The following is a 23,987-nucleotide window of genomic DNA, read 5'->3' as shown; positions in this document are numbered from 1 at the left end:
TAACAGCATAATACATTCTGCTGTCCTCCAAAAGCAGCTCTGTCAGAAAAGCTCCAACAAACCATCCACATATGAGACATACTGTCTCCACGGAACAGGAAATGTGCTCGCTTCTGCTCATTAAACACAAATATTTACAGCTAAAAAGCTAATGGTCAATATTAATGACCTAAGAGAATACCTACTGGAGAAAGAATGGACATCTACGGACTGATAATCAGGTGCTGTGATTCCAAGCATTACACAAGGTTACTACCCCTGTTCTTCTCTTCTCCTGTGTTTTAAGTGTTGATCCATAAGAAGATATATTGATAGTTTTAAGAAACAAAAACCATCTCAGTGATTGGCTGACTGTTTTCTGAGTGATCTAATAAAAATATAGACCTAGATGATTTCAGGTAAACACTGGATGGTGGGTCCAGGTGGGCGGGGCTTCGGGCGTGGATGAGAGTGGCGGCTGCATTGTTGTGACATCACAAAGTTACAGAAGTCTTGATGGCTGGTTTTAAGGCTCAGTTTCTGAATACAGGCTGTGTGCATTTCTCTTTGGACTGAGCTCTTTGATACTTTCACAGTATTAATATAGAACCTAGACCTGACTTATAATCAAAGAGCACATGGACATCTACCTTTATATATATGGAACCTTTAAAGGATAATTCTATTTTATATAATTTTATTCATTTTACTGTTGCGTTTTCTCATGTTGTTGCTCAAATACTCGGAGGAAACATAAGAGATGGAGATATCCTGAATCATTAACCAGTGCTGTAAAGAGCCCTGCAAAAAGGCACAACCAATCAATTACATAGAGAGCCGAGGGAGGGTGAGGTTATTTAGCCAGCCAGTGGACAGTGTGTGGACGCTGCTGCGTTTGTGTGTTGTTTATGCGAGCTTGCACGTGGCTGTGCGGGGGTGGCGGGAGCACCATGATTCAGTGGTGTTGTGATTTTAACAGCGGACCCAGGACGGGCGGTTTATTTTCGTCCGTCGCCCTGTGAGTGACGGTCCAATCAAGCTTGGGACGGGCTGTCAAGCCTGTCAGGCTGAGGAATGAGAGGAGATGGGAATCAAAGACACAGAGCAGGACCAAACCATGATGGACGGACCTGAGCACAGCAGCCACACAGGCGAAGGCAGGGGGAGAGGAGGTAGGGGGGGGGATCAAAGAAATGTGGGGAGACATCGAGAAAATGGAAATATGTGTAGGTTGAAAAAAAGGGAGGAGAAAGAGGCGGCTGGAGGAAAGCAAAGGGAATCAGGAAACAGGAAAGGAAGGTGAAAGTCAAAAAGAAATCTCATGTTTGAAGAAGTCAAAATGTTTGAAGTCCAAAATCTTCAACATGTGAGTAAACTGAATAATCAGAGTTAGTGAGGGAATATTGTAGGATATTTTTTCTTACCGATCCAGCGCATGAATGAGGTGAGGATCTGAAGATATTTGGTCTTCTGAGCGCTGAAGAAGGTAAAAGGTCCCAACAGAACAGTGAACACACTCTGCAAGATAAAGAAAAGACGTGGTGAATACTTCAATTGGTGTATAAGACACAAAATGCTTTACTAGCTCAAGGTTAGACAACCCTCTTATGTCACTTTTGTGGGTTTTCTTGACCCCTGTTAATATCAGCTCGCAGCTCTGTTTTGGACTCGCAATTGTGATAATTCCCCAAACATGTCATTTTGAAGCACAAGTGGAGACTCATTGTGTGCTGTCAGAATCCCATCAGCACTCTCAAAGACAGGGGAACAGACGAACAGCTGGACCAATCCATAGTCCAACAAAAAAATTTCAAATCCTCTCAGGCCACAGCTCTGATTGCCTATCAGATACTTTCTTTATCAAGAGCTGCAATCAGAGGCAGTGGCTCAGCTACTGGAGCTCCAATTCCATCAGTTCCCCTCACTCCTCCTCCTCCACGTGTTTACCCCCCCCCCCAATCCCCATTCTCTGACTGCACAGTCTGAGAGCCATGTGATCTCAGAGGCACTCACTTGTGTGCCATTTCATCTCAAGAGCAGCCAGCAGGGTTTCAAAGAGGGACCTTACTCCCAGACAAACATATGGACAGACACACACTTACACACACGTCTGTGAGGACATAGAATAAGACTTCAGTTCAGTGTTGGACATGTAGAAAAAAGTAGAGTGGACAGAAAGACGGCTACTATACACTCAAAATATAAGCCTGTTGTAGACTTTTCTAGCCATGGAAGAAAACTACAGCTACTACTTATGTTTTTATTGATTTTGAAGTATAAATACCAATCCATGGCAATATGGCTTGATATCATGGAGCAATTTCAGATGAGGCTATGCTCTAAATTAGTCTTGATAAAACGAAGGCTTAAAAGTTTCCAAGTAACATGTCTGACCTAGTTCATTAGGTAACAAGAGAATTTCGGACACAACAACAGTCAGCTATTATCTCCAGATGTACAGCTGGACAGCTGGAGTATCTGTGGGTGTGTGAGTCTTTAATTCTGCTGAATAATGATGTTGCCTACGTGTCTATATATTAAAGTATTACCTGCTGTCTTCTTGGCAAAAGTGCAGCCTAAGCTCAAGACGAGCCAAAGCATAAATCTGCACGACCATCGGAGGCAATGAGTGAATCATTATTTAGAGGGATGTGTCTGAAGAAGAGAGTGAAAATGATGGCAGCTGGCTGACGGACAGCAGTGTTTTTAGCCCTGCAGGGTTCAGCACAGTGGGTCTTTCCTGGCACCTTTCCTTTCTGGACAAAGATCGCTTTGTGAATGACAGCATGTCGTCACACAGCGTGAGATTTGTGTCTGAAACGTATTTGTCATGCCTAATGAAAACAGTTACAACTGATGACCGACTTGGCACTTTGAGAGTGTTTAGTCATAATTTGTTCAAGTTGACTCTACTGAAGAAGCTGTAATCTTAAAGGTCCCATATTGTTTGAAGTGAGATTTCCACAGATAGATGCACACAGCCTGTATTCAGAAACTGAGCCTTAAAATCAGCCGTCAGGACTTCTATAACTTTGTGATGTCACTACAATACAGTCACTGCTCTCATCCATGCCCCAAGCCCCGCCCACCTGGACCCACATTCCAACCTTGCTGGATTTGTTTTTTCCTGACTATTACCTGTAATCTGTAATATTTTTATTCGATCACTCAGAAAACAGTCAGCCAAACAGAAGGGAGGCTCAGAGCCTCCTCTCTTGTGATTGGCTCACCAACCTGTTGTTACTAGAGCTCCAGAGAGAAGCCTGAGAGAGGAGATGTAAAACTACATTTTCTCCATTTTCTTACGGTTCTTTTATAAGCAGAAAGTTGAGCAACAGATCAAGCTAAGCCAAAAAAGGGGTAATGTTCAACAATGACGTTTTTTGTTAAAGGGTAAATATAAACTTTATTAGTTTCTCTGGAGCCAAAACAATCTCCAAGTTTCCATACTGGTACAAAATAATATTTTTTTGTGGAATATAAACATGTTTGGTCTAAAGTCAACAATATAAAACTAGGAGATTATTCTGATTGAGATCAAGAGGTATCTGATCCTAGAATAAGTTAACCAGAGAAATAATTTGATCAAATGTTCAATGTGTTTGGTTTTTGATTCTCAATGATACAGACACATTTGTGGATATTTAAGAAGTACTGATGTTCGATGTCCTGGCCTACATCACATATCTTGATTTCATAAATACTCTTATTTCACAGCTGTAAACATAGTTACATAGAGTAACAGCTCCTAAACAGACAACTCTTAATACCAGGTTATGGTCCGACCTCGATGGGGAGAGATTCAAGAAATATCCCTGAGGGTTAATAGTACTGAGCCTGTTGTAGTTTCTCAGCAGTTTCAGGACCACTCATGAATCAAGGCTGCGCAGCCTCCCATAAAACCCCCGACTGAACAATGGCCTGAGGACAGTGGACTGCTCAACTGTATCTCAACAACAAGAGCACAACACCACCTCTAAGATAAACAACTACAACACCTTCTTCCCTATAGAGAAAACTACATTTGCATCAATATATATTATATTATTTGGATTTATATTTCTGTTATATTGGTAAATAACTGACAAAATTTCACACCACATCCAGCTGTTTTTTACAGATCACCAGGAAATGTCCTTCAAGATCAAAGAGCACCACTACTGACCACCATTTTCAAAGCATAACTTCATTTTTATGTGTATCTCTAAAATCTTGTCATGGTTAATGGGCTAAATCGTGTAAAACTACTATGACAGTCCATTAATTAGACAATGAGGGCATAAACTAAATATCAGAGGATGTATATACTCCCACAGCAGCGACAGGAAAACCTTGATCCTCTGAAAAAGGCGTTCTTGAATTTGGTGAGTAGAAATTGGATCACAGAGGGACTAGAGCTGCACAGGAAAGAGATGAAGTCACAGAAAACGACAGCATGGGGATGGAAAAGTGGAAGTGTGAGTGGGCGAGTGTGAGGGCATCAGATGCCATGTGGCTGTAGGGTGACTAAGACCCAGAGAGCTGGCATGACCCTACCAGAGCAGAGAGCGAAAATGCTAATGTCCCAGCGAGCCAGAGATCACACTTGTCCACCAAAAAAAAAAAAAAAAAAAAAAAAACATATAAGAGGTGCGTCTAGTCCAGGATTGACAACACACTGCCTTTATTCCTAGTACTCTTCTTTTTTTTTTAAGATACATTTTCTAATCTGTTCCCACTGTAAATTTCTATTTGATGTGAATGGAAATGTAACACGTCCTCCATGTTTACCCATCATCTTGACAAATTTAGGATGATGTACATTTCCACAGCACTGATTCCATCAGCACATCAGCAGTCATGTCGAACTCAGCACATAAATACTGTTATGACTAAGAAATTGTTCAAACCACTTTTACTTTACACCTCTTTGTGCAGCTGAATTCTTCCTGCACAGATTTTTCACGCTGAAGCCTATTCGCTATTCGCACAGCATAATCCCCCTCGTTACAGATTGACATTTAATCTAAAAAGGTTCAGGAGTGTGCTGAGTTTTGGTTATTATTTGAATATCAATTTTTTTGTTTGTTTGTTTTTTTCTTTATCAAAATCATTGTTTTGTCATTTTGTCTTTATTTGAAAACTGACTGTATAAAAGGCAGACAGGGAACAAGAGGGGAGAGAGTGGACCCCCCATGGATACCAGCTTTTATCTGAGAATTCACAGCATGTATCATCACAAAGCAGAGCAATCTGGTACAGGTGAGAGTGTGCTGTTCAAGGCAGACATTAGGGACCTCTAGACAAAGGCACCCACAGTCAGCTAATAAGGATAAATGTATATGAAGTTTCAGGTCATCTCCTTTTCTGGTCTTTCCTTTCCTGGCTACCACAATGGATGAGAACAGGGTCACTTCTGACAGTGCTCCATGACCCACAATGTGATTATTTATTATGAGCCTGGACTGTGAGCACCATCTCCACAGGTCCTGTAATTACTGAGGAGTCGCACAGTAAGTAAACAGTCACATGTAGATTTATTCTTTTACACAACAAACAGACAACTACAATGTATCCATACTGTTTATCCCCACACTGTGTGGCTGTGCTGATGTGCAGTGAAGTGGCACATAATGTTGGTGCTGACGGCTTCATGTGATGGGTGTCACATGACGAGCTGCTGCGCTACAGCAGCCATGTTTTTTTGCACTTCAGACTTCCTGATGTGTGAAATGATTGAACACATTCACACATCTCCATGTGTCAAATCTAAAAATGAAGCCTCAGAGAGGGATGAGCGAACCTGCAGAAAAGCCCCAGAAAAACCTATGAAAATGAAGAGATAGCATCTTTTATCATTCAGCGAACTCCACGCTTGATTCAATTTGAATAGTAGTAATTATATTAATATCACAGAGAACAACATTAGCTCCAGTTTCAAAGGTCTGCATCAGCTAGAAATGTGCAGCAGTGTATAGAGAAATAAAACTGCCAGACAACAGGAAAACAAAGCGATGAATATAACTAGAATTTCATAACGCTGACAGATTGACACTTGGTTCCAATGCATTTATTCATTTAATACTTTGTTCAGGCTGTTCTGGCAATTTCATCTCACTCTGTACGTCGGCCTTGCAGACATACAGATTTCTGTGTGCATTTTTGCGTCCTCACCACAGAAACTGCTTACGTTTCTTGCTCAGTTTAATAAATGTCTCAATAAACCAAAACAGAGTCCGTCAGGAGGAAAGTGGCATGAATCACTTTTGGCTAGATGCTTCCCTCCCATGCTTGCCTGTTCGGCAAGCTGATGGGTATTGCTCCTCTGGAGCAGCGCGCTCATCAACTACGAGCATTTCACTTTTGACAACAAAGACATTCTTAAAAAAATCTGCCATTTTTCCTCCTCAGTACGAGACGACACCTGGCTGGCTGCAATCACACACTTCAGTGAAACGCAATAAACACTGAGTCTGAGATGAGAAACTGTAAAGGTGACCAAGCAATGATGGATACAAACACTGAGATCTGTCCTATTACCTCTCTGTGGAGGGTTCACACTGAAGGAGCATCAGCAAATACTGAGGAAAAAAGATTCTTGCATAACCTGCTCTCAATGTGAGGTCACAGGTTTTCATTCATTTGCAGAAAGCAAGAGAGGTCCATCACATAAACAATGAATTATGACTGTACTCTAATAATGATGGACAACGTGTTGCGTGCAGTGCTTGGTCCAACATGTATTTGATTTTTTGTGGTGATTTTAATCCAAATTTCAGGCCCTGTCACTAATAATATTTAGAACCATTAAAATGTAAATATCTGAAGTCAAATTGGGATTCAGAAATGGCCCTACACCATTGTGATCTAAACCGTCAGACAGCCACAACAGTATGAATTAAAATGTAATAACCTGCCTCATGGTTGTATGCCTCCACAACTAGTTTCAGCTTACATTCCTCTTTATCCAGAACCATATAAAATATTAACCATTTGTGTGAAAGTTTGCTTGAGTAATGTCCAAAAAGTGTTTTCTGAGGTCACCGTGACCTTTGACCTTTGACCAAAGGGATTCCCTTGAAGAGCTCTGGAGATATCGCATTCACAAGGCCAAAATCATGTTTTAAGATGTCACCACGCCCTTGACCTTTGACACCCCAAAATCTAATCAGTTCATCCTTGAGTCCAAGTGGACATTTGTGCCAAGTTCTGTCAAGGTGTTACTGAGATATCTCGTCCATGATAATAGGACAGACGTCCAAGCCAAAAACAATATGCTTCCGGTTCTGGCTGTCGCGGCCCGGGAGGAATAAAAAAGGAACAGAAGAATTAATAGAAGAAAAAGAAGAAGAAGAACCTATAATGACAATGTTTTACTTCAGTAAAAAAGTATCAAACAGTTATCAGACTGAATTATCTAAAGTCTCTCCACCTCAGTGATCAGACAAAGCTGAAATAGGGTCCTTTTGATCTTGTACTTCTGAATATTTTGTGCTCAAGTGAGCAGTTCAGATAACAGATCTTTATTGTTAACTCCACTTACCGGGACAGAAAAAGTCTGCAGATGATACAACTCAGATAATTGCCATCTCTGGGGATCTACTTTTTAAAAACGCGTTTCATCCGCATTCAAACACGGGCTTCAGTTCTTTGTGGTGACACCATCGTTATTTCGCTTTCAAACAACACCTTTGTTGCCAGTCCTCACTGCTGTACCAAGGTCTCATTACAGACCGTGACTCAAATCATGGCGACGCTCTGAGGGCAACATCTTTTTATCATTACAGTCTCAGCCACAGGGATGAACAACCTGCTGCCTCCCTGTTCTCTAAACCCATTTCTCCAGTTCTCCACAAAGCAGCAAACAACACTTCCAAACAGCCAGAGTTACTTCACGTTGGCATATGCGCACAGAGCTACCCGAGATGCAGTCGGTCGGGAGTGTAGATGAAACACGGAACTGAAGTTGAACTCTGCAGCACAGAGCATCGATCTCAGCGAAGCTACCCTGGCTTTTAAATGTAGGTTGTGAAAACACCTTTGTTGTCCACTGTCTTCCATCTTTCAGCCGTCATTAATTATTTCATTATTTAACTATTGACGATTATTTCATCATTAATTACATAATTAATCAACACATCATTCTCTCCACTGTCCTCTGTCTAATAAAGGGAATAACTACTTTTTAAAAAGTAACAAAATAACTTTCCCATGACTTTTTTTCAACAGCTTCTCTGTGAAGCTGCAAAGTTATAATTTGGGAGTAAGAGATTAATGGGGCTTAGATATGGTGAATGATCTCAATTATGGTGAAAACCTGCCACCAACTGGCAACCCAGGCCGTGGCTGTCAATCACTTTCAAAGTCTTTAAAAGACCAGTGTTTTGGATTTGTGCGGATGAGAGGGTGCCAATCCAATCCGGTGCCAAGCCACTGCTCTAATTAATCGCCACATACGAGTGTTTCTCCTGAGCCGTGCGTTGCGCAGGCTCTTCATCCATCACAGTTGGGCTACGCTAGTCGACCCCTGACCGTCCACCCCATTAAATAATTAATCAGCATAGTTTTTTCTTCTTTTCAGCAGGGTCGGCCAAACGCTGCGGTGGCACAGATGTCCTCGGGCTCTTGGAAGTCACTGTAGCTGAATTTATGTCCAACAGAGCCATATGAGGGCTTTGTTCGTGACTGCAAAGTTGGGAAATCACTGTTTAGTTTTAGGGTTTGGCTGGTGTTTGTCTGCCGCAAAGAGGGTTAACAGTAAGAGACCCTGAGGGCGAGCAGAGATCACAGTGGGGAGGAAGTACAGCACTGAAAATCCTAAGTGCCCTGGTGGTTCCATGCGGTGGTCCAGCATGGGCACTGATAATCCGCCCATAATCAAACATAGAAAGAAGGATTATAATAGCCAATCCCCACAGTCCCAAGATCCCTGGCCATTTGTGTCTGATGTTAATCTTTATTCCAAACAGATAAAACTGAAACTGCAGGTCATTATTCAGTCACTTTTTCTGTATTATTAATCATGAAATTTCCTAACCAAACAGTTTTTTCTCAGACACTGCTGCCCTGATTAACGCATGCAATCTGAACCCGTTTTTAATCAATTACTGTCACCTGTAATCCTGAATCACACAGATGCAGATCTCACCTCATTACTATGGAAAGATGATGACCACCTCATTTATTAACCACGAGATCGTTCCTGTTCAGCACCTAAACTCGTTTTCTGTGAAGCCTAAACCTATATTTCATAAATACAGGCCGTCATTCTGTGAGGCAGCAGGTCTTCACTGTAATACAATGGAGAAAATCCTGTATTTCAGTTATCTCACCCACTTCAATTAACTACAAAACTCATGTTTTCAGTCACATGAAAACATTTCGCATGACGTATTGTAAACACTGCCCACTGATCGTTATTATGACCCATAGTTACGTTTCGTTGCTAGGTGACATCTAGTGGTCATAGTAATTATGACAGGAGCAAAGGGAACAGTGCGGTGACGTAGTGTAAAGAGAGACAACGTCCACGTCAGGAGGAGGTTGAGGCGGGTGGATGGATGGGTCAACAAAACACAGGAACATGGGAGGGTGTTCGATTCCCATGTGAAACCAGCAGGTTATGTTGTTTCTAATATCCACGAGTGTTTGTTGTTATTATTGTAACTATGACAACAACGATGTTGAGGAATTACTTATTTTAACCCAAAACACGATCTTTCCTAACCAAGTAGTTTTTGTGCCTAAACCTAACCGACCCCTGACCTTTATTATAGTAACCATGGCGACGAAGGTAGGTGCGCTGCTCTCGGTACAATCCTTCAGTTATTATTGTAACCATGACAACTGAGGGGCGCTATTTCAGGAGACACTGCTATGGGTTGTATCGGAGGGTTGAAAAAAAACACCTGTGAGGTTCAGGTTCAGGTTGGAGGACTGCTTGGAAACAACATACAGTTATAATGGAGACAGATCTGTGCCTCCTGCTTCCTCACCAGAGAATAGCTGCAAAAAGTGCAAATATTCAAGACCTGTACACCTGCACACATCATTTAACTTTAATTAAAACTTTTAATGTACAAAATATAGAATCCAGCAATCTAAGACTTTTTCAGCCTACAGACAGTCTGACAGAAATGAAGACATTGTTTACATTCCCAGAGTGAATGATCCTCAATTTGCATTTTTTGTCATTAAGACTGATTGAAATTAATTAGCAGTGAGAAAGGAACCAATTACTCACATTTAAATGTCTCAAAGCCCAACAATATTGTATGTATATGTTTGTGTGTGTGTGTGTGTCTGTGTGTGTGTGTGTGTGTGTGTGTGTTCATGACAAAACCAGGAAAAAGATTATTTAGACAATATTTCATCTTAATGATGCAAAACAAAATAAACTGCGGTGTGACTGCATGATGCTGAGAAAAGCAACACGTCAACTACATCATACACAGGATGTAATGAAGTATTGGATATTACGGGCCAATTCAGTGCCTTGGTGTTGACATGTATGATTAAAGACTTGAGGGTAACCTCACCATGGTGGTATGGAACAGAAATGGCATAAAATAGGCCATAAAAGCCCAGGAGACACGTACAAACCCTTATGATAGCAATAACAAGTCAACTGATTCACTGAACACACACGGGCAGCGGGGAGGGAAGGGAGGCATAAGACAAAGATGCTCACCACATGATTGTGGGGATGGTGCTGTGAGGAGAGGCAGATAATACAGAGGGGAACAGAGGTGGTGCCTGGGAGGCAACACGGTGCAGTTACAACCATATTGGAGCTATACGTTTGTCAGGATGAAAGAGGGTCTACCTCCAGCGTCATCAATCACCAGCAAACATGATTAACATAAATAAATAATAAAAGAGAAAAAATGATTTGACGTGTCATATTTCAAGAACCAATTAATGAAACCAATTAAGATATTGTGGCTCCATTCTGCTTTATGTTCCCTTCATCAAGAAAAAATGAACTGAGTGTGTCGGAACGTCAACATGAAGCCTCTAAGTGATTGTGTTTGCTAAGTGACAATGCAATTAATAACAATTAATAACAAGATGAGTTCACTTCGGCAAAGAGCATGGAGCTGAAATGATTGTTGGATGAATCATAAGTCAACCGACCAAAAATGTTTTGATAAGTGAATAATTGTTTGAGATTTTTTTTTTTTTTTTTTTTTTTTATAATTTAAGTTTCAAATATTTTCTGGTTCCAGATTCTCAAACGGGACAATTTCTGTTTTCTATCACTGAAAACTACATGTGTTCAAACTGCAGGTCAGACAAAACAAGCAAATGTTTTTTTTACATTTAACAATTAATCAATTCATTAATCAAATATTTGTTTGTTGCTCTGTCACCCCTTGCACATGTAACAACAACTAAGACACATGGTTTAAATGTTATGTCATCCATTTAACGAGGATGAGTTCATTTGTGGGTGCAGCTAATGATAAAATCTGGACATTTACATTAGATGTTTTCTATTCAATAATCAGCGTGACTGACGATGTGTGTGTATAAAAAGGTCAAATACAGGGTCAAATTATAGCAGACTCAGGTAAAAACAAGCTCACCTGTGACCTAAAGTGCACCTGTCTCAACTCATTTTCTAAAACTTGCCTTTTACTGTAGTTTGTAAATATTTTGGAGAATATTTGCCGCGAACGTGAAAGTCGACAATAACAACAATGGAGGAGGAGTAAACTTAATATAAGGCTAGATCTGTCTTTCATCTTAGCGGAGGTTTTTACAAATGACCCTGTTTCTTGGTGCCATTTCAAAAGTGTTGACAGGGCATGAAGCTCACCTGTCTCCTGAGTGACAAGTGTTGGCCCGGCAAGTTGGACTACACTTTCGGCTGACTCAGAGAAAAAAAACAAAACATCATCACTTCAGCCTCTACAGGATCCTGCAATGAGTAGAAGAGACTTGCCTGAATTCTAAAAAACCTTAATATAAATATTATTAACGAGTGGCAGATTTAGGCTCAATGTTATGAATTTCTCTGAGTGTGTGTTCATGTTTTTTTATGTTTTACGAGATAGGCATAAAGGGTGAATGTAACAGGGCTTATCTGCTGCCAGCAGGAGCCCCTCCATCCATCTCTTATGTCACTGTCTCTGTCAGCTCCGGATGCGGCTCCCAACCCTTTGGGTCAACATCAAGCTACAGAAATTCAACTTCCTCAAAGACATACAGACACACACACACACACACACCACATGAATAAATAATGCTGCCTCTCCCCGAACAAGCCTCGCATCCAAAAGACAACTGAAGCAGGCTTCAGGAAGCCAGTGAACCAGACTGTGGATCACCTGTCAGGCTTGATTCAAGTCACTGGAGGTCCTCAAAATCTAGTTCAAGTTCAAGTCTAGGTTTGTATAGTAACTCACTAACCACGCACATAAAACATATTTTTCTTAGTAGTGATTCCCTTAGTATCGATATCGGGGCGGATCCAGGCATATTTTGGATCGCTATGGGCCAATAAAGCCAATCAAAACCAAAGTCTTTCTTTATTGGACTCTACTGAGTTTAGAGCACCTCAGTTCCTTCCTACAGTGTGAGCATTTTGCTGCATAGGCCAGTGGAAATAAGAGTGTGTCAATGTGAAAAATGATTTGGGAAGACCAGGTTTCAACCTCCAGGGCTGAAAAAAAAGTGCCAAAAACTGCAGTTCCTCTCATGACCACTAGAGGCTTCAAAAGCTCCAAAAGTGAATCAATTGATCTTCAAATCCGCTTTTCAGGTGATGTCACAGAGGCTACATCTATGGGGCATATCGATGCAAGCGACTATGATTTCTGATGCCCAGATTGGCCAAATTTCAACAAAGATTCATCAAACTCTCTTATTTGCATAGAGCTGCTATAAAATATTCAGGTAGCACTTTCTCCATGGAAGCAAATCACTGCTGTAAGAATTTGAATTATATCATCAAATATAATCAATTTCATTCAGGTTCCATTGCTTGTCCCTGCTGTCCCGAATGCTCAGATATTAATTTTTAGCGCAACCAAAGTGATTTTTACAATTTATCCCCTTGTGCAGCCAGAGAGAATGAAAATAAGTACAAGGTTTACTGTTTACGTCACACAGGGGCACATCTCAAACCAACCCTCGATACTTTTTAAATATGGAACAAATTGCAGTTTTAGACTATTTTGTCAGCTAAATGTGTTTAGGAAACATTTGGTTGGTTAAATGAAAAATTTTGTTCACCTGAACTCTGGAGTCTTTTGTGTTATTGTGGACGACTCTTGCCTGAGGAATCTCTCCTTCTCACTTCAGAATCTCTCCTCTACAGGAAATGTCTTTTTCACGTTATGTCTACATTGCTGGGACTGTGACTCGTGGAGGTCAAAGACACTGTCCTACGTCAACACTGAGAGCTGAAAAAACTGCTGCTTCCTTGCTTTTTTCCCCTTTTACATGTGGACAATGGAAATTGGACAATAGCGTACACTGATGCAGACTTGCCTCGTCATTCTCTGCACATCTCTATGGCAGCAGTGCGTGAGCTTACATACCGTAGATGCAGATGATAATAAAAGCAAAAGACACGCATCCTATGCGGCCAGTGTGTTTTGGCCTCGAGTGAGGGTGAGTAAATGTAAGTAAGTGATACAGTGAGTGAGTCACAGATTCACACACAGCTGGTTCATGTCCTCATAGAAGCCAGAAGTCCAGATCACTCACTCACCTGCTCTACAATAACACCGCAGTGCACCGTCCAGCAACAAACTGTGCCCTCGTTAAATAACCTCATCACACGCGACTTAATTCCTATAATAATTATCAAGACCACTTTTAAGTTTACTAGTCAGCGTTTTTACTGTTACTGCGTTTTAGCAGAGCTACTTTACAACATGATTTATGCACTAAGAATTCTACTTTATTAAAAAAAACATTTGCGTTTAGATCTTTAAAAACGACAAAGATCAGTGGCCTGGCTAGAGGACACAGTCCATCCACTATGGAAAAACTGCAGGAATATGAAAACTGAGTACAGCAAAGGAAACAATAGAAGGAAAAAATCTGAATAAAATCTCATAAAGTACTAATATCTAGAAGGCTAAATTTGAAAAAATCCCATTAACCCTCTGGAGTCAGGGTTGACGTTTTCAACTGTTGGTACTCCACATGCATGGTGTCAAACTCTGGATCCTTTTGAGTAATGTAGCTGTGAGAAAAAGAAAAAACGTTACAAATCTTTAGCTCTTAGAAGTGTACGTGCTATTTTGACCATTGGTGTGCTGAAGGTTCAAATAAGAACAACTATAGACACACTCTCATAACAGCTTTCATTTCATTTGCTAGTGGTGAAAGTGAAACACACCCAACACGGCAGCCCTACACTTTTAATTAGGTATGTGGCCCTGGAGAGTGCCATGTCTCTACACGATTAAAGATAGGACTTTAATGAGGGGAAGACTCAGACAAGAGCAGAGGTGGAGCAGGGATAAAGTGAGGGCAGAGATGCAAGGAGAATGCATCATCGTGTTCCCTGAGAAAGTTCAAAGCCAGTCAAAAGATTTTATACTTCGAATATATATGGATCAGCAAGTGAAGATGACAAGAAAACAGATTGTAAAATTTTGGTGTTCAACTCTGACTCGGGCCTCCATGCTAAAAATTAATGCAATCCAAGGACTGTGGGTAATATCATCCACCAAGAGTCTGGAAAGATTAACTATGTGACATTCAAATTTAGACCATAGAGCCAATCTGATTGAAAAAAAATATAGAGCTCAGACACTTTTATTTGACTGCAGTGCTACTAAATCACACACAGTCTCATCACTGTCACCCAAAGACTGCTCCAATATGGAGGCACAATTAATGAGTTGGCTGGACTGTTTGTGGCAGAACTCATGTGTAAAAGTTAATCACACACTGGTCCTCTGCAGTGTCATTTAGCAGGTGATCAGGAGGTTCCACTTCTGTGATTTTAAACAAAAAGTCGCTCTGCAGAGAGCTCACAACTTCCATTAGCAAGGTCACATTTACCTTGGACCTTTTTTTACAAACCCAGAATGAAAACCAAGCATTTACATTTACTCATTTGGCAGACGCCTTTATCCAAAGCAACTTACAAGTGAGGGACAACACTAAAGCCTCAGCGCGGTAGGAGACCTTGAAGGAAGTACTAAGAACTAAATCTGTTCAATAAGGCGAAGCACAAGGGGATCAGGTAAAGAAGTGTGACCAGTGACAAGTACATAATAAGTACTAGTAAGCATGTTATGGTGTCTAACCCTGTCTAAAGGGGTTTTCAGAAAAACAAAAACTAAGACAAACGGTTACACACTGCAACCCTCGTCCTAGGAACATAGGGAAAGACAGCTGTTGTGAATGGTCACACTCACAGGCGGGGGAGAAAGGTAAAGTTCAAATCCTCCTCAGTCTCTCAGGGCAATTGCTGCATGAAGTGCAGTAGTGAATTTCGGATTGTCAGTTTTAGAAAGTTTATCATACAGGAAACATAGCAATGCTAACAGGCAGGCCATAGGGTTTCTATCTATTAATAATCATCAAACTCAAACATGGCTGGAATTAAAGAAGGTACCATGGAAAGTGATAATCATTTTTGGAAAGATAGATCCAGACTGTTTTATTCAAACTCCAAAAACACTGTATCCTACATTTCCCATGATACAATCCAATAGCATCTTTCATTAGACAAACTTTGTTAAGACGTCTTTTGAATTTTCAACTTAATTAGTGTTGAGTCCGGTGGTTTCAGACCAGGTATTCCTTTTCTCTAATCTGTTTTATTTTGGCGGGAATTGTCGGAACATTGACCTCATGAAGCCACGTGGAACTTCAAACAACTCAGAAATCTCAAATGTGATGAGGGACCCCAAACAGGTTGGGAACAACTGGTTTAATCTTTAATAATATATAATATTATTTAATCTCATCGTGTTAAATATTATTCTATATTGTAAATGGACTGCACTTTCAATTTCAATTCAATTCAATTTTAATAACGTGGTTGATAAAAACATGCATTCACAGGCATTAATCCTTTTAGAAGTCACTTGTAAGTAAACACTGATGAGCATCTACTTGCTGAAGACTTTATGACTTTGAGTAAGCTCCTGTTTCCAAGACATTTGCCTAATTAAAAGCCATAATATGCAGCTCTGCTCCTCAAAAAGGAAACCATTACACGCCTCCCATGCTAAAAAAAAAAAAAAAAAACGAGCAACAGCACACAGTGAAGATTTATGACAGGCTTCGGACATATCAGGGGAGGAAATGAGAAATGATAATTTGCCGGTGGTTTAATAGGACGATGGCTATTTCACGTCACCCATCACCCCCACTATTGTAAAAGGGTAGACAGAGAGGAGGGAGGAGGAAGAACAGGAGGGAGACTGCGTTACAGTACACCACACTTCCCTCCCAAATTAAACAGATTAAAGACCTTAGGAAAAAATAAAAGAATAAATCAACAAAGAAACTGTTTTCTGCATGTTCGATACGTCAAGATGTAATTGAAAAAGAAAATGAGTGGATATTTTATTTCCCACTTTAGAAAAGGGCACAGTGGGTCCGTGGACAGCACTTAAGCAGCTGCTCCCTGAGGAGCGACTAGAGAGCAGCATGACCTACCTACCCAATCCTTTCAGGAAGGCACTGAGGTGCTCTGCTGCTACAGCGACAAACTGTAGCATACAAACCCACAAATATGCAGCCGGACGCGCACTGAGCTCAAGGTTACACTGGTTGGGTCTCAATGAGGACAGCTATTGTTAAACTGTCTGCATTTTAAATATGGCCGTGAACCGCCATCTATTTCATGGAAATCACGTTCATTTGCCTTCAGCAAGTGAGACCGCTACAACACTCTGGGACGCCCTTGTAGCGGATAACTAGCTTCACACTCCTCATGTTCGGCATGTAGATTTGTCCCCCCCCCCCTCTGTGGTCAAAGTCGAGTACATGTCTGTCAAATCCTGATTTTATAACCACAACGTCATCTGACAAACTCACCAAAGACAATGACTGCACTGTGATTTCAGTTGTATTTACTGTTAATGATCAGAGAGAAAGTTAGGAGAGACGGACTATTTTTCTTATTTAGTCTCTCGCTCAGATCACAGCCTCCTTCTGGGATCCACGATAGTTTAGTCTTTATTTACTTCAACTCCAGAACGAAACAGACTTTTATTAGTGGCAGGTCTTTTTGTCTGACTCCCTCTGTTTGGTATGTAGAGTTGGTCAGAGCAGTATTTTAGTACAAAGCCTCGTTTTCATTCACTCCCTTTTGCTGTGTTAAAGTTACCGCATCAAATGTTTATACAAACTCAACATTTCCTGTATCATTTCCAATTAAAAGCCCTATAGCACGTTAGTGGACCAAAAGCCTTTATTTCTTAATAGGGCTTTTATTGCTGTTGTTGGTGTTTCTGTTGTTCACATGCTATTCAGATCTGCAGTCTGTCTTATGTTTAGTTACTCAGCCTCCTTTATTAATAATGATACATGTAATGAAAGTAGTTTATTTGCCGTAATGGAGGCAAGGCTCAGTGTATTGGAAGTGCTCCTCCTCTATCTTGCAGTTCCCGAGAAGCCAGGAAACCAGAGCGGCTCGGTAGACTGCCCCTTACAAGAGGCGCAGCCCCCAGTTGGCATCCATACACGGTCCAGTCATGAACCAGGTCTATACCCAGTCTGTTTGGAAAAAAGTCTCTAAATCTGGTGACAATGTGCTAAGTTGGCAACACGGCGTAAACAGCCCCCTAATAGAACCTGTTTGAACCAGAAACTCCACCTGAGTCAGGTGGCATTCAGCTGATAAATGTCGGAAATGTCATCACTCAGATTCCAAGGCTGGCCCTGCTGTTGCGGTCCACCTTGTTAAAGCAGTAAAGTGCGTTAACTTCACCTTACCCTCCAAGGAGAGACGGAGACTAACAACTGTGTCACATGAAACAATTGTCACAAATCTTATGTGTTTGAATGGTGGTGAAAGAGGAGCAAGAACTGACAGTGCAGAAAAGCCTAACTAGGTTTGAGGTAACTTAACCTCGTCTCCCTAGAAATTACATTCATACAGACAGTTACATTGTGGTGGCAATGTCATCCATCTTTTCCGACCTCCTCTTTGGTTGGTTGTATGGCTCTGTAACAGCGTCACACTATTTCCTCCTGTGATGCTGACAAACAAGAGTAATTACTGAGTGCGAGTAATTAATGTGGCTGCCAGAGGGTTTTATCGCTTGAATGTAAACATTCAAGTAATTTTTGTGCATTTTCTGAAATGAACGATGCTGTTGTTTTGTTGAAAGCGCAGTGTCATCAGGGCCACACACACACACACACTTATGGTGCCCTTGAAAATGATAATATCTGTTAAGACTTTAGTTTGAAAAAAAGCTGTATTACTGTTGAGGAAAAGCATGATGCATTAGTGTACAGTGCACGTTATCTAATATAAACAACTCGTCATAATGAATCATTCAGATTATCAGACTGCAACAAAATGGGCTGAATAAAAAGCTAAATTTAAAAAGAAAAGGTCTGTCAGTTATTCCTGCATGAACTCTGTGTCTCCTTGACAACTGCTCCCTCATCACCAGTCACCACCAGTCATTCGAGTGCCAGCAGCATCGAGCATCTCCTCCCCAGCCCTGATCCGCTGCTCTGATACAGCTTCCTGCTGTTGTGTGGAGTGGAGTCCCCCCGTGTGGATCGCAGCTCAAACACTTCTTCCTGCTGTGATAATCTCTATTAAACCATCTGTACTGTCATCTCCCCACAGACCCAGCCCTGACTGGGAAAGTCGCTGCCACTCGACTGCACTGTATATGTATATGTATATATGTATACTCCTTTCTGTAGATGGGAATGGAGGCTAATCCTGATCCCGAGTCCCTGCACTCAGGTACGTAAAGTTCATCTGGTATAGGTATTTAAATAGTATGAGCGTGGAAAAATATGAAACTTCCAGCTATTAGTGTTTTACCAGGAGGATAAAAATGTGGTCTGGTTTCTCATCTGTTTCTTTCAAACTTTCAGTTTCATATAACTAAATACAACACACATGATGAGTTCTGGGTACGTTGCAAAATCAATTAAATAAGGTCCAACAGGAGACGAAACAAAAATAGTCAGACAACCTGACAGGTTTTAAAGGTCCATAATTTAAACTTTTCCTGTGTTTTATTTTTATATTTTAGGTTTTCAAATTGCAAATATATTGAATTTCTTGCAGTTGTTTGGAAGATAAGAACCAGGTCAATAAGATAATCAGCTTTTTTATATTTTCCTCTTCTCCTGTCTTTATTTGAAGTGTTGATCCATAAGAAAATATATTTGTGGTTTTAAGAACCAAAAACAATCTCTAGTAACAGGTTCCAGAAGTCCTGACGGCACATTTTAAGGCTCAGTGTCTGAATACAGGCTGTATGCATTTCTCTGTGGACTGAGGCTTTGATACTTTCACAGTATTAATATAGAACCTAGACCTGCTTTATAATCAAACAACACATGGACATCTACCTTTGTACTATATGGGACCTATAACACTTGTAGAACCTACAATTTGTAATCATGTGGGAGCATTACAGTGGAAACCGCCTACAGTGATCATGCCTGTCTGAGTCCAACTGATCACTATAAGTGGATGATTATTTTGACCAAGTTTTTTTCCTCACATGCAGATTACCACCTAATTGATATTTGTATATTCATTAAATAAATATAAAGTAATGATACAGACATCTTCGCCCCTTTACTGTCCTGCTCCAGGCCTGGTCTGAGTGGTCAGGGTGAAATCATTACACTCCACTCACGTAAGACATCTGCTGCCGCGAGAGAGCTGGGCCGATAATTACACACTGCAAAAGTCCGGAAACATGAGCAGAGCAGGAACGGCAGGCAAAAATAACTCACTAAGCTACAGCGGTGAAGATGTCAACATGGAGCGCAAGCGCACGTACACACATTTACATACAGTGAACTTATGTCGGGAGAGCATGCAGGGATGGTCACTGTGGCACCAAAAACCTCTTACTAATAAGTCAGAAGACTCTGAGCATAGGACAGAGTGGCTAAAAAACCCGCTATGGGTTACATATGTTTTCATGTATGAGAAGAACCAAAATGAACACTGTAAGAAGAATACACGATTACTATAAGCCAATTATTTAAACAGCATTTGTATTGGAATGATTCTCTTAGATCCATAGAAGCGGTCTCCACTGTATTTAAGCTGAATGATAAACTCCTGTTTTTGTTTCTCTTGCTGACGTGTGAAAATTCACAACTTACACCAGCCTTTCTTCTCTCAACATTTCTCTCTAGTGTTTGTGGTCGCGGAGAAAAACAAACTCTCTTTCTGTACAAACTTTATGTGCCTCACAGTGTGGGTGCAGTTAGCCGTGTGTATAAAACACTGCAGTAAAAAGATGGCCTCCACAGGGAACAGTCATCAAGGTCACTCAAACTCCTCTTGGAATAAATCTTTATTAGTCAGTTAATTAATCAATCAAGTCTGTATTGAGGAAAATGGCAGGGTGGGTCATTTCTGTACTCTTGGGGGACGAGCAACAACTTTACCTGTGCTTAAAATTATTTCAATACATGAGACAGTGTAGGCTTAATAGACACACACTGTAATTGAAACATCTGCATGAAGATAAAAGTGAACAATGCAGTGTAAGCATCGTCTGCCTTTGACCTCATATACTGCATTGATTTTCCATCACTTCCCACACACTGGGAGAACAATAAATCAGCCATTTAAATTGTACCCGCTCGTCCAGCAGGGTGGAGTGTACCGACCACTGCTTGGCTAGCCACTGTGACAAAGCCCCTGCAGTGAAATTCAAAAAGAAAACTTAGCAGGGGACAATCAAGGACAGAGAAGTTTAATTGAGGTCTTGGGAATCTCTACTGGAGCTGAAAAAAAAAAAAAAAAAAACACAACGGCTCCACTGTTGCACAGGCCCTTAATCTTTTCAATCAAAGCTGTGTAAAGGGCCAGGATCAACACTGAGGGCTCTGTTATGCAACGGCCTCCATCATCTCCCTTTCACACCCCCAAAGCCAACAAATATTGTAGATATTGGGAGAAAAGCCCTCAGCTGTTCACCCAGGCAGAGGACATGAGAATCAATCAGCAGCAGAGCGAATCACGGTCAATTGATCCTCTTAAGAGCTTCCAGAACCTTGGATGAAGAAAATGGCTGTCATGGCATGTCCACAGCTGACAGTGCTGCTGTGTGAAGTCAATACTGATTAAGTCAAAAGATGAAATATCAACTGGGCTGCTTCAGGCCTTATTATCATCAAGTAATTAGCCTCTATGTGAATTCAGGTCTTTATAAAAATGTAAACGTCTGCTATAATGAGAGCTTCATGTTAAGATTACAATATCACATCACTCTACATTTGCTTGTGGAAGGCTGAGTAAAACTCAACATGACAGAACTGGACAGATGCACTGAGAAGATCACAGGCAGAATCCAGCTAATTTAACTTTAAGGAAACCACACATTTATCTCCGTGTCCCTATAGGCTGGGTGTCGGTGTCAGGACTGACACTCAGTTGATGTGACTGACACATGATGAGGGGAAACGGGCTTGAGGTGTGGAACTAAAAAAGAAACTGTGATGCCTGAAAACACACTAAATTCAATCATGCCATTCATGCGTTAAAGTGAGAAACAAGGGTCAGGCAATAAAGAAAGCAACTCTCAGTCCAAGACACTGGGAGCAACAGGTTGAAAGAAAACACTGGGCTGATGCACGCACACTGAAGTTATTGATAACAAACTCAAAAATAAACTGGGTTTAAGGCAGGATGTTTTTCTCATTGTTGTTGCCGTAGTGCTGTTGGGTAAAGATCTACTCAGATGCACAGGGACAGCTGTTCTCAAACCTAAAAATAACTCACAGTCTGTTGTCCACTGTGAACAAAGACCCCCCCCCCCCCAAAACACTGCGGTGCAACCGTCTGGAGGAAACCTGCCAAAATGGTTTGGAGAGGTTCACCTGTAAAATCTGAGAACACCACGTCCTCACAGAGGAGATGCCACCACAGAATAAGGTCAACGGACACGAAGCTCTGTTAAAACCCCCGGCTGTTAAACTGTCTGTTTTTAGGGGTGAGATGGATTACAGCTGAAATGAAAAGTCTATTAATTGTCAGAAAAATTATCAGCAACAATTCTGAGGATTCATTGTTGAAGTCATTTAACAAGTAAAAAAGTCATTTTTATATCTTACTGAGTTTATGGACTTGCTGCTTTTTGCTGTTTTCTATCAATGTGAACTGAATATCTTTCGGTTTTGGATTGCTGGTTGGACAAAAAATATCAATTTAAAAAAAGGTACCAGCTTGGGCTTTGGAAACTTGCAATACGCATTTTTCACTTTTTTAGTTAGTTGAAGCCTGATATGTGATTCACTGTAACATATCTGTGGTGACTCTCGACATGTGGGCCTGTGAGGCAGACAGATGCTCAAATACATCCACAGGTTTTCATATCAAGATGAAGTCCAGAGGCAGGAAAGGAGTGAGTAAAGGCATTTTAACTCCTGTGGACAACAATTTATCCTGGAGGACTCACAAGGGAAAGCTGTCCACCAGTACAACAACCGCTGTCCTCAGTCTGCATCACTCTGAAATCAGCCTCCCTTTCCTGTCTACTCTTTGCGTCTCTTTCCCTCTCTCAGCACCAATCACCCACACAGGGATTAAAGCTCTTTAGAGCAACACCATAATCAGGCTGCTCTTTAATCTCTCAACATTTTCCAAACTCTAAAAATGTTATGGCTGCAGTAACGTCTCTAGCATCACTCTCAGTGAGTCCCTGCAACCAAGCAGCTCCCTTTCCACTGCATGGTCCGAACACTGCTACAGGTATCCATTGGTGTTTATTAAAGGTCCATATAGTACAAAGGTATGTTTCAATGTGTTGTTTGATTATAAAGCAGATCTAGGTTCTATATTAATACTGTGAAAGTATCAAAGCCTCAGTCCACAGAGAAATGCACACAGCCTGTATTCAGAAACTGAGCCTTAAAACCAGCTGTCAGGATTTCTGGAACTTTGTGATGTCACAACAAACCTCGCCCACATGGACCCACCATCCAACCTTGCAGGATTTGGTTTCACAGAGTCTTTACCTGAAATCTATATTTTCATTAGATTACTCAGAAAACAGTAAGCCAATCAGAAGAGAGGCTGATGGCAAATATTATTGCCCTAACAACATTCTGCAATTTCCCACATATTCTCCCATCATGCCTTTAAACATGTAAACACACACCTTCCAAAAAAAAAAAAAACCAACAGAGGTCATAATAAAAGTGTATATTTTTCAGCTAGCAATTTTGAGCATGGCTTCCCTTAGTGAACCCCTGAAAGTCTGTACCTCAGGAAGACCTGAGTGAAAATGGTCCATTACAGAAATGGACAACAGTGTGGAAGAAGGGCACCTTGTCCTTGCCGCTCAGCTCACAATTTAACCCTGAGATTATAAAGGAGCCCAGGTGGATCCTGGTTGGGTCCAGGTTTTGATTGCTCTTTCCACAGGGTAGAGCCCACCTGATGAGAAACAGTCAATTATTTAGACTCATCATTCAGAGTCTGGGCAGTGTCTTTAGGCCAGAGCCTGTGTCCCAGTGAGGGCGCATACACAGAGTGGAGTGACGAGCTAGTCCGGCCACTGTGCCGCACTCTAACAGCACTTACTGAATGTTTCATCACAGCTTAGTGACTGGAGAAATGATAAAGATTTCTAGCGTAAAAAATATAAAAGAATACCATGAAAAAACTGACAATGTCAATTAGAAGATGGAAAAAAAATCCTCAGAAACCATCTGAGAAATATCCATGTGCAGCAATATTTAAATTATGACAATCAAATCTTTTGTTCAGCAGCAACATCTTCACTGTTGAAACAAGATACAAACAAAGACTACTGCAATGCCAAACTGTGCAGTTTTGAGACTAAGCAAATAAAATCTCAACAATATAAGTTATAAAATGT

The 23,987-nt window shown here is 40.9% G+C and overlaps 1 protein-coding gene across 1 annotated transcript in view; it reads right to left on the bottom strand.

The window, feature by feature from the left end:
• slc38a12 (solute carrier family 38 member 12) overlaps positions 1 to 23,987 on the bottom strand; it is a 64,930-nt gene that overhangs the window by 16,746 nt on the left and 24,197 nt on the right. Inside the window, exon 9 of the mRNA XM_023393834.2 lies at positions 1,404 to 1,497. Coding sequence (XP_023249602.1) covers positions 1,404 to 1,497 — 94 coding nt within the window. The remainder of the gene's footprint in view (positions 1 to 1,403; positions 1,498 to 23,987) is intronic.

This window comes from Seriola lalandi, unplaced genomic scaffold (assembly GCF_002814215.2).
Source record: "Seriola lalandi dorsalis isolate HSWRI2012SDOR001 ecotype SW California unplaced genomic scaffold, Sedor1 jcf7180002054944, whole genome shotgun sequence".
Lineage (NCBI taxonomy): Eukaryota > Metazoa > Chordata > Actinopteri > Carangiformes > Carangidae > Seriola > Seriola lalandi.
The sequence above is the reverse complement of the archived record's forward strand: the minus strand, read 5'-3'. Positions and strand labels throughout refer to the sequence as shown.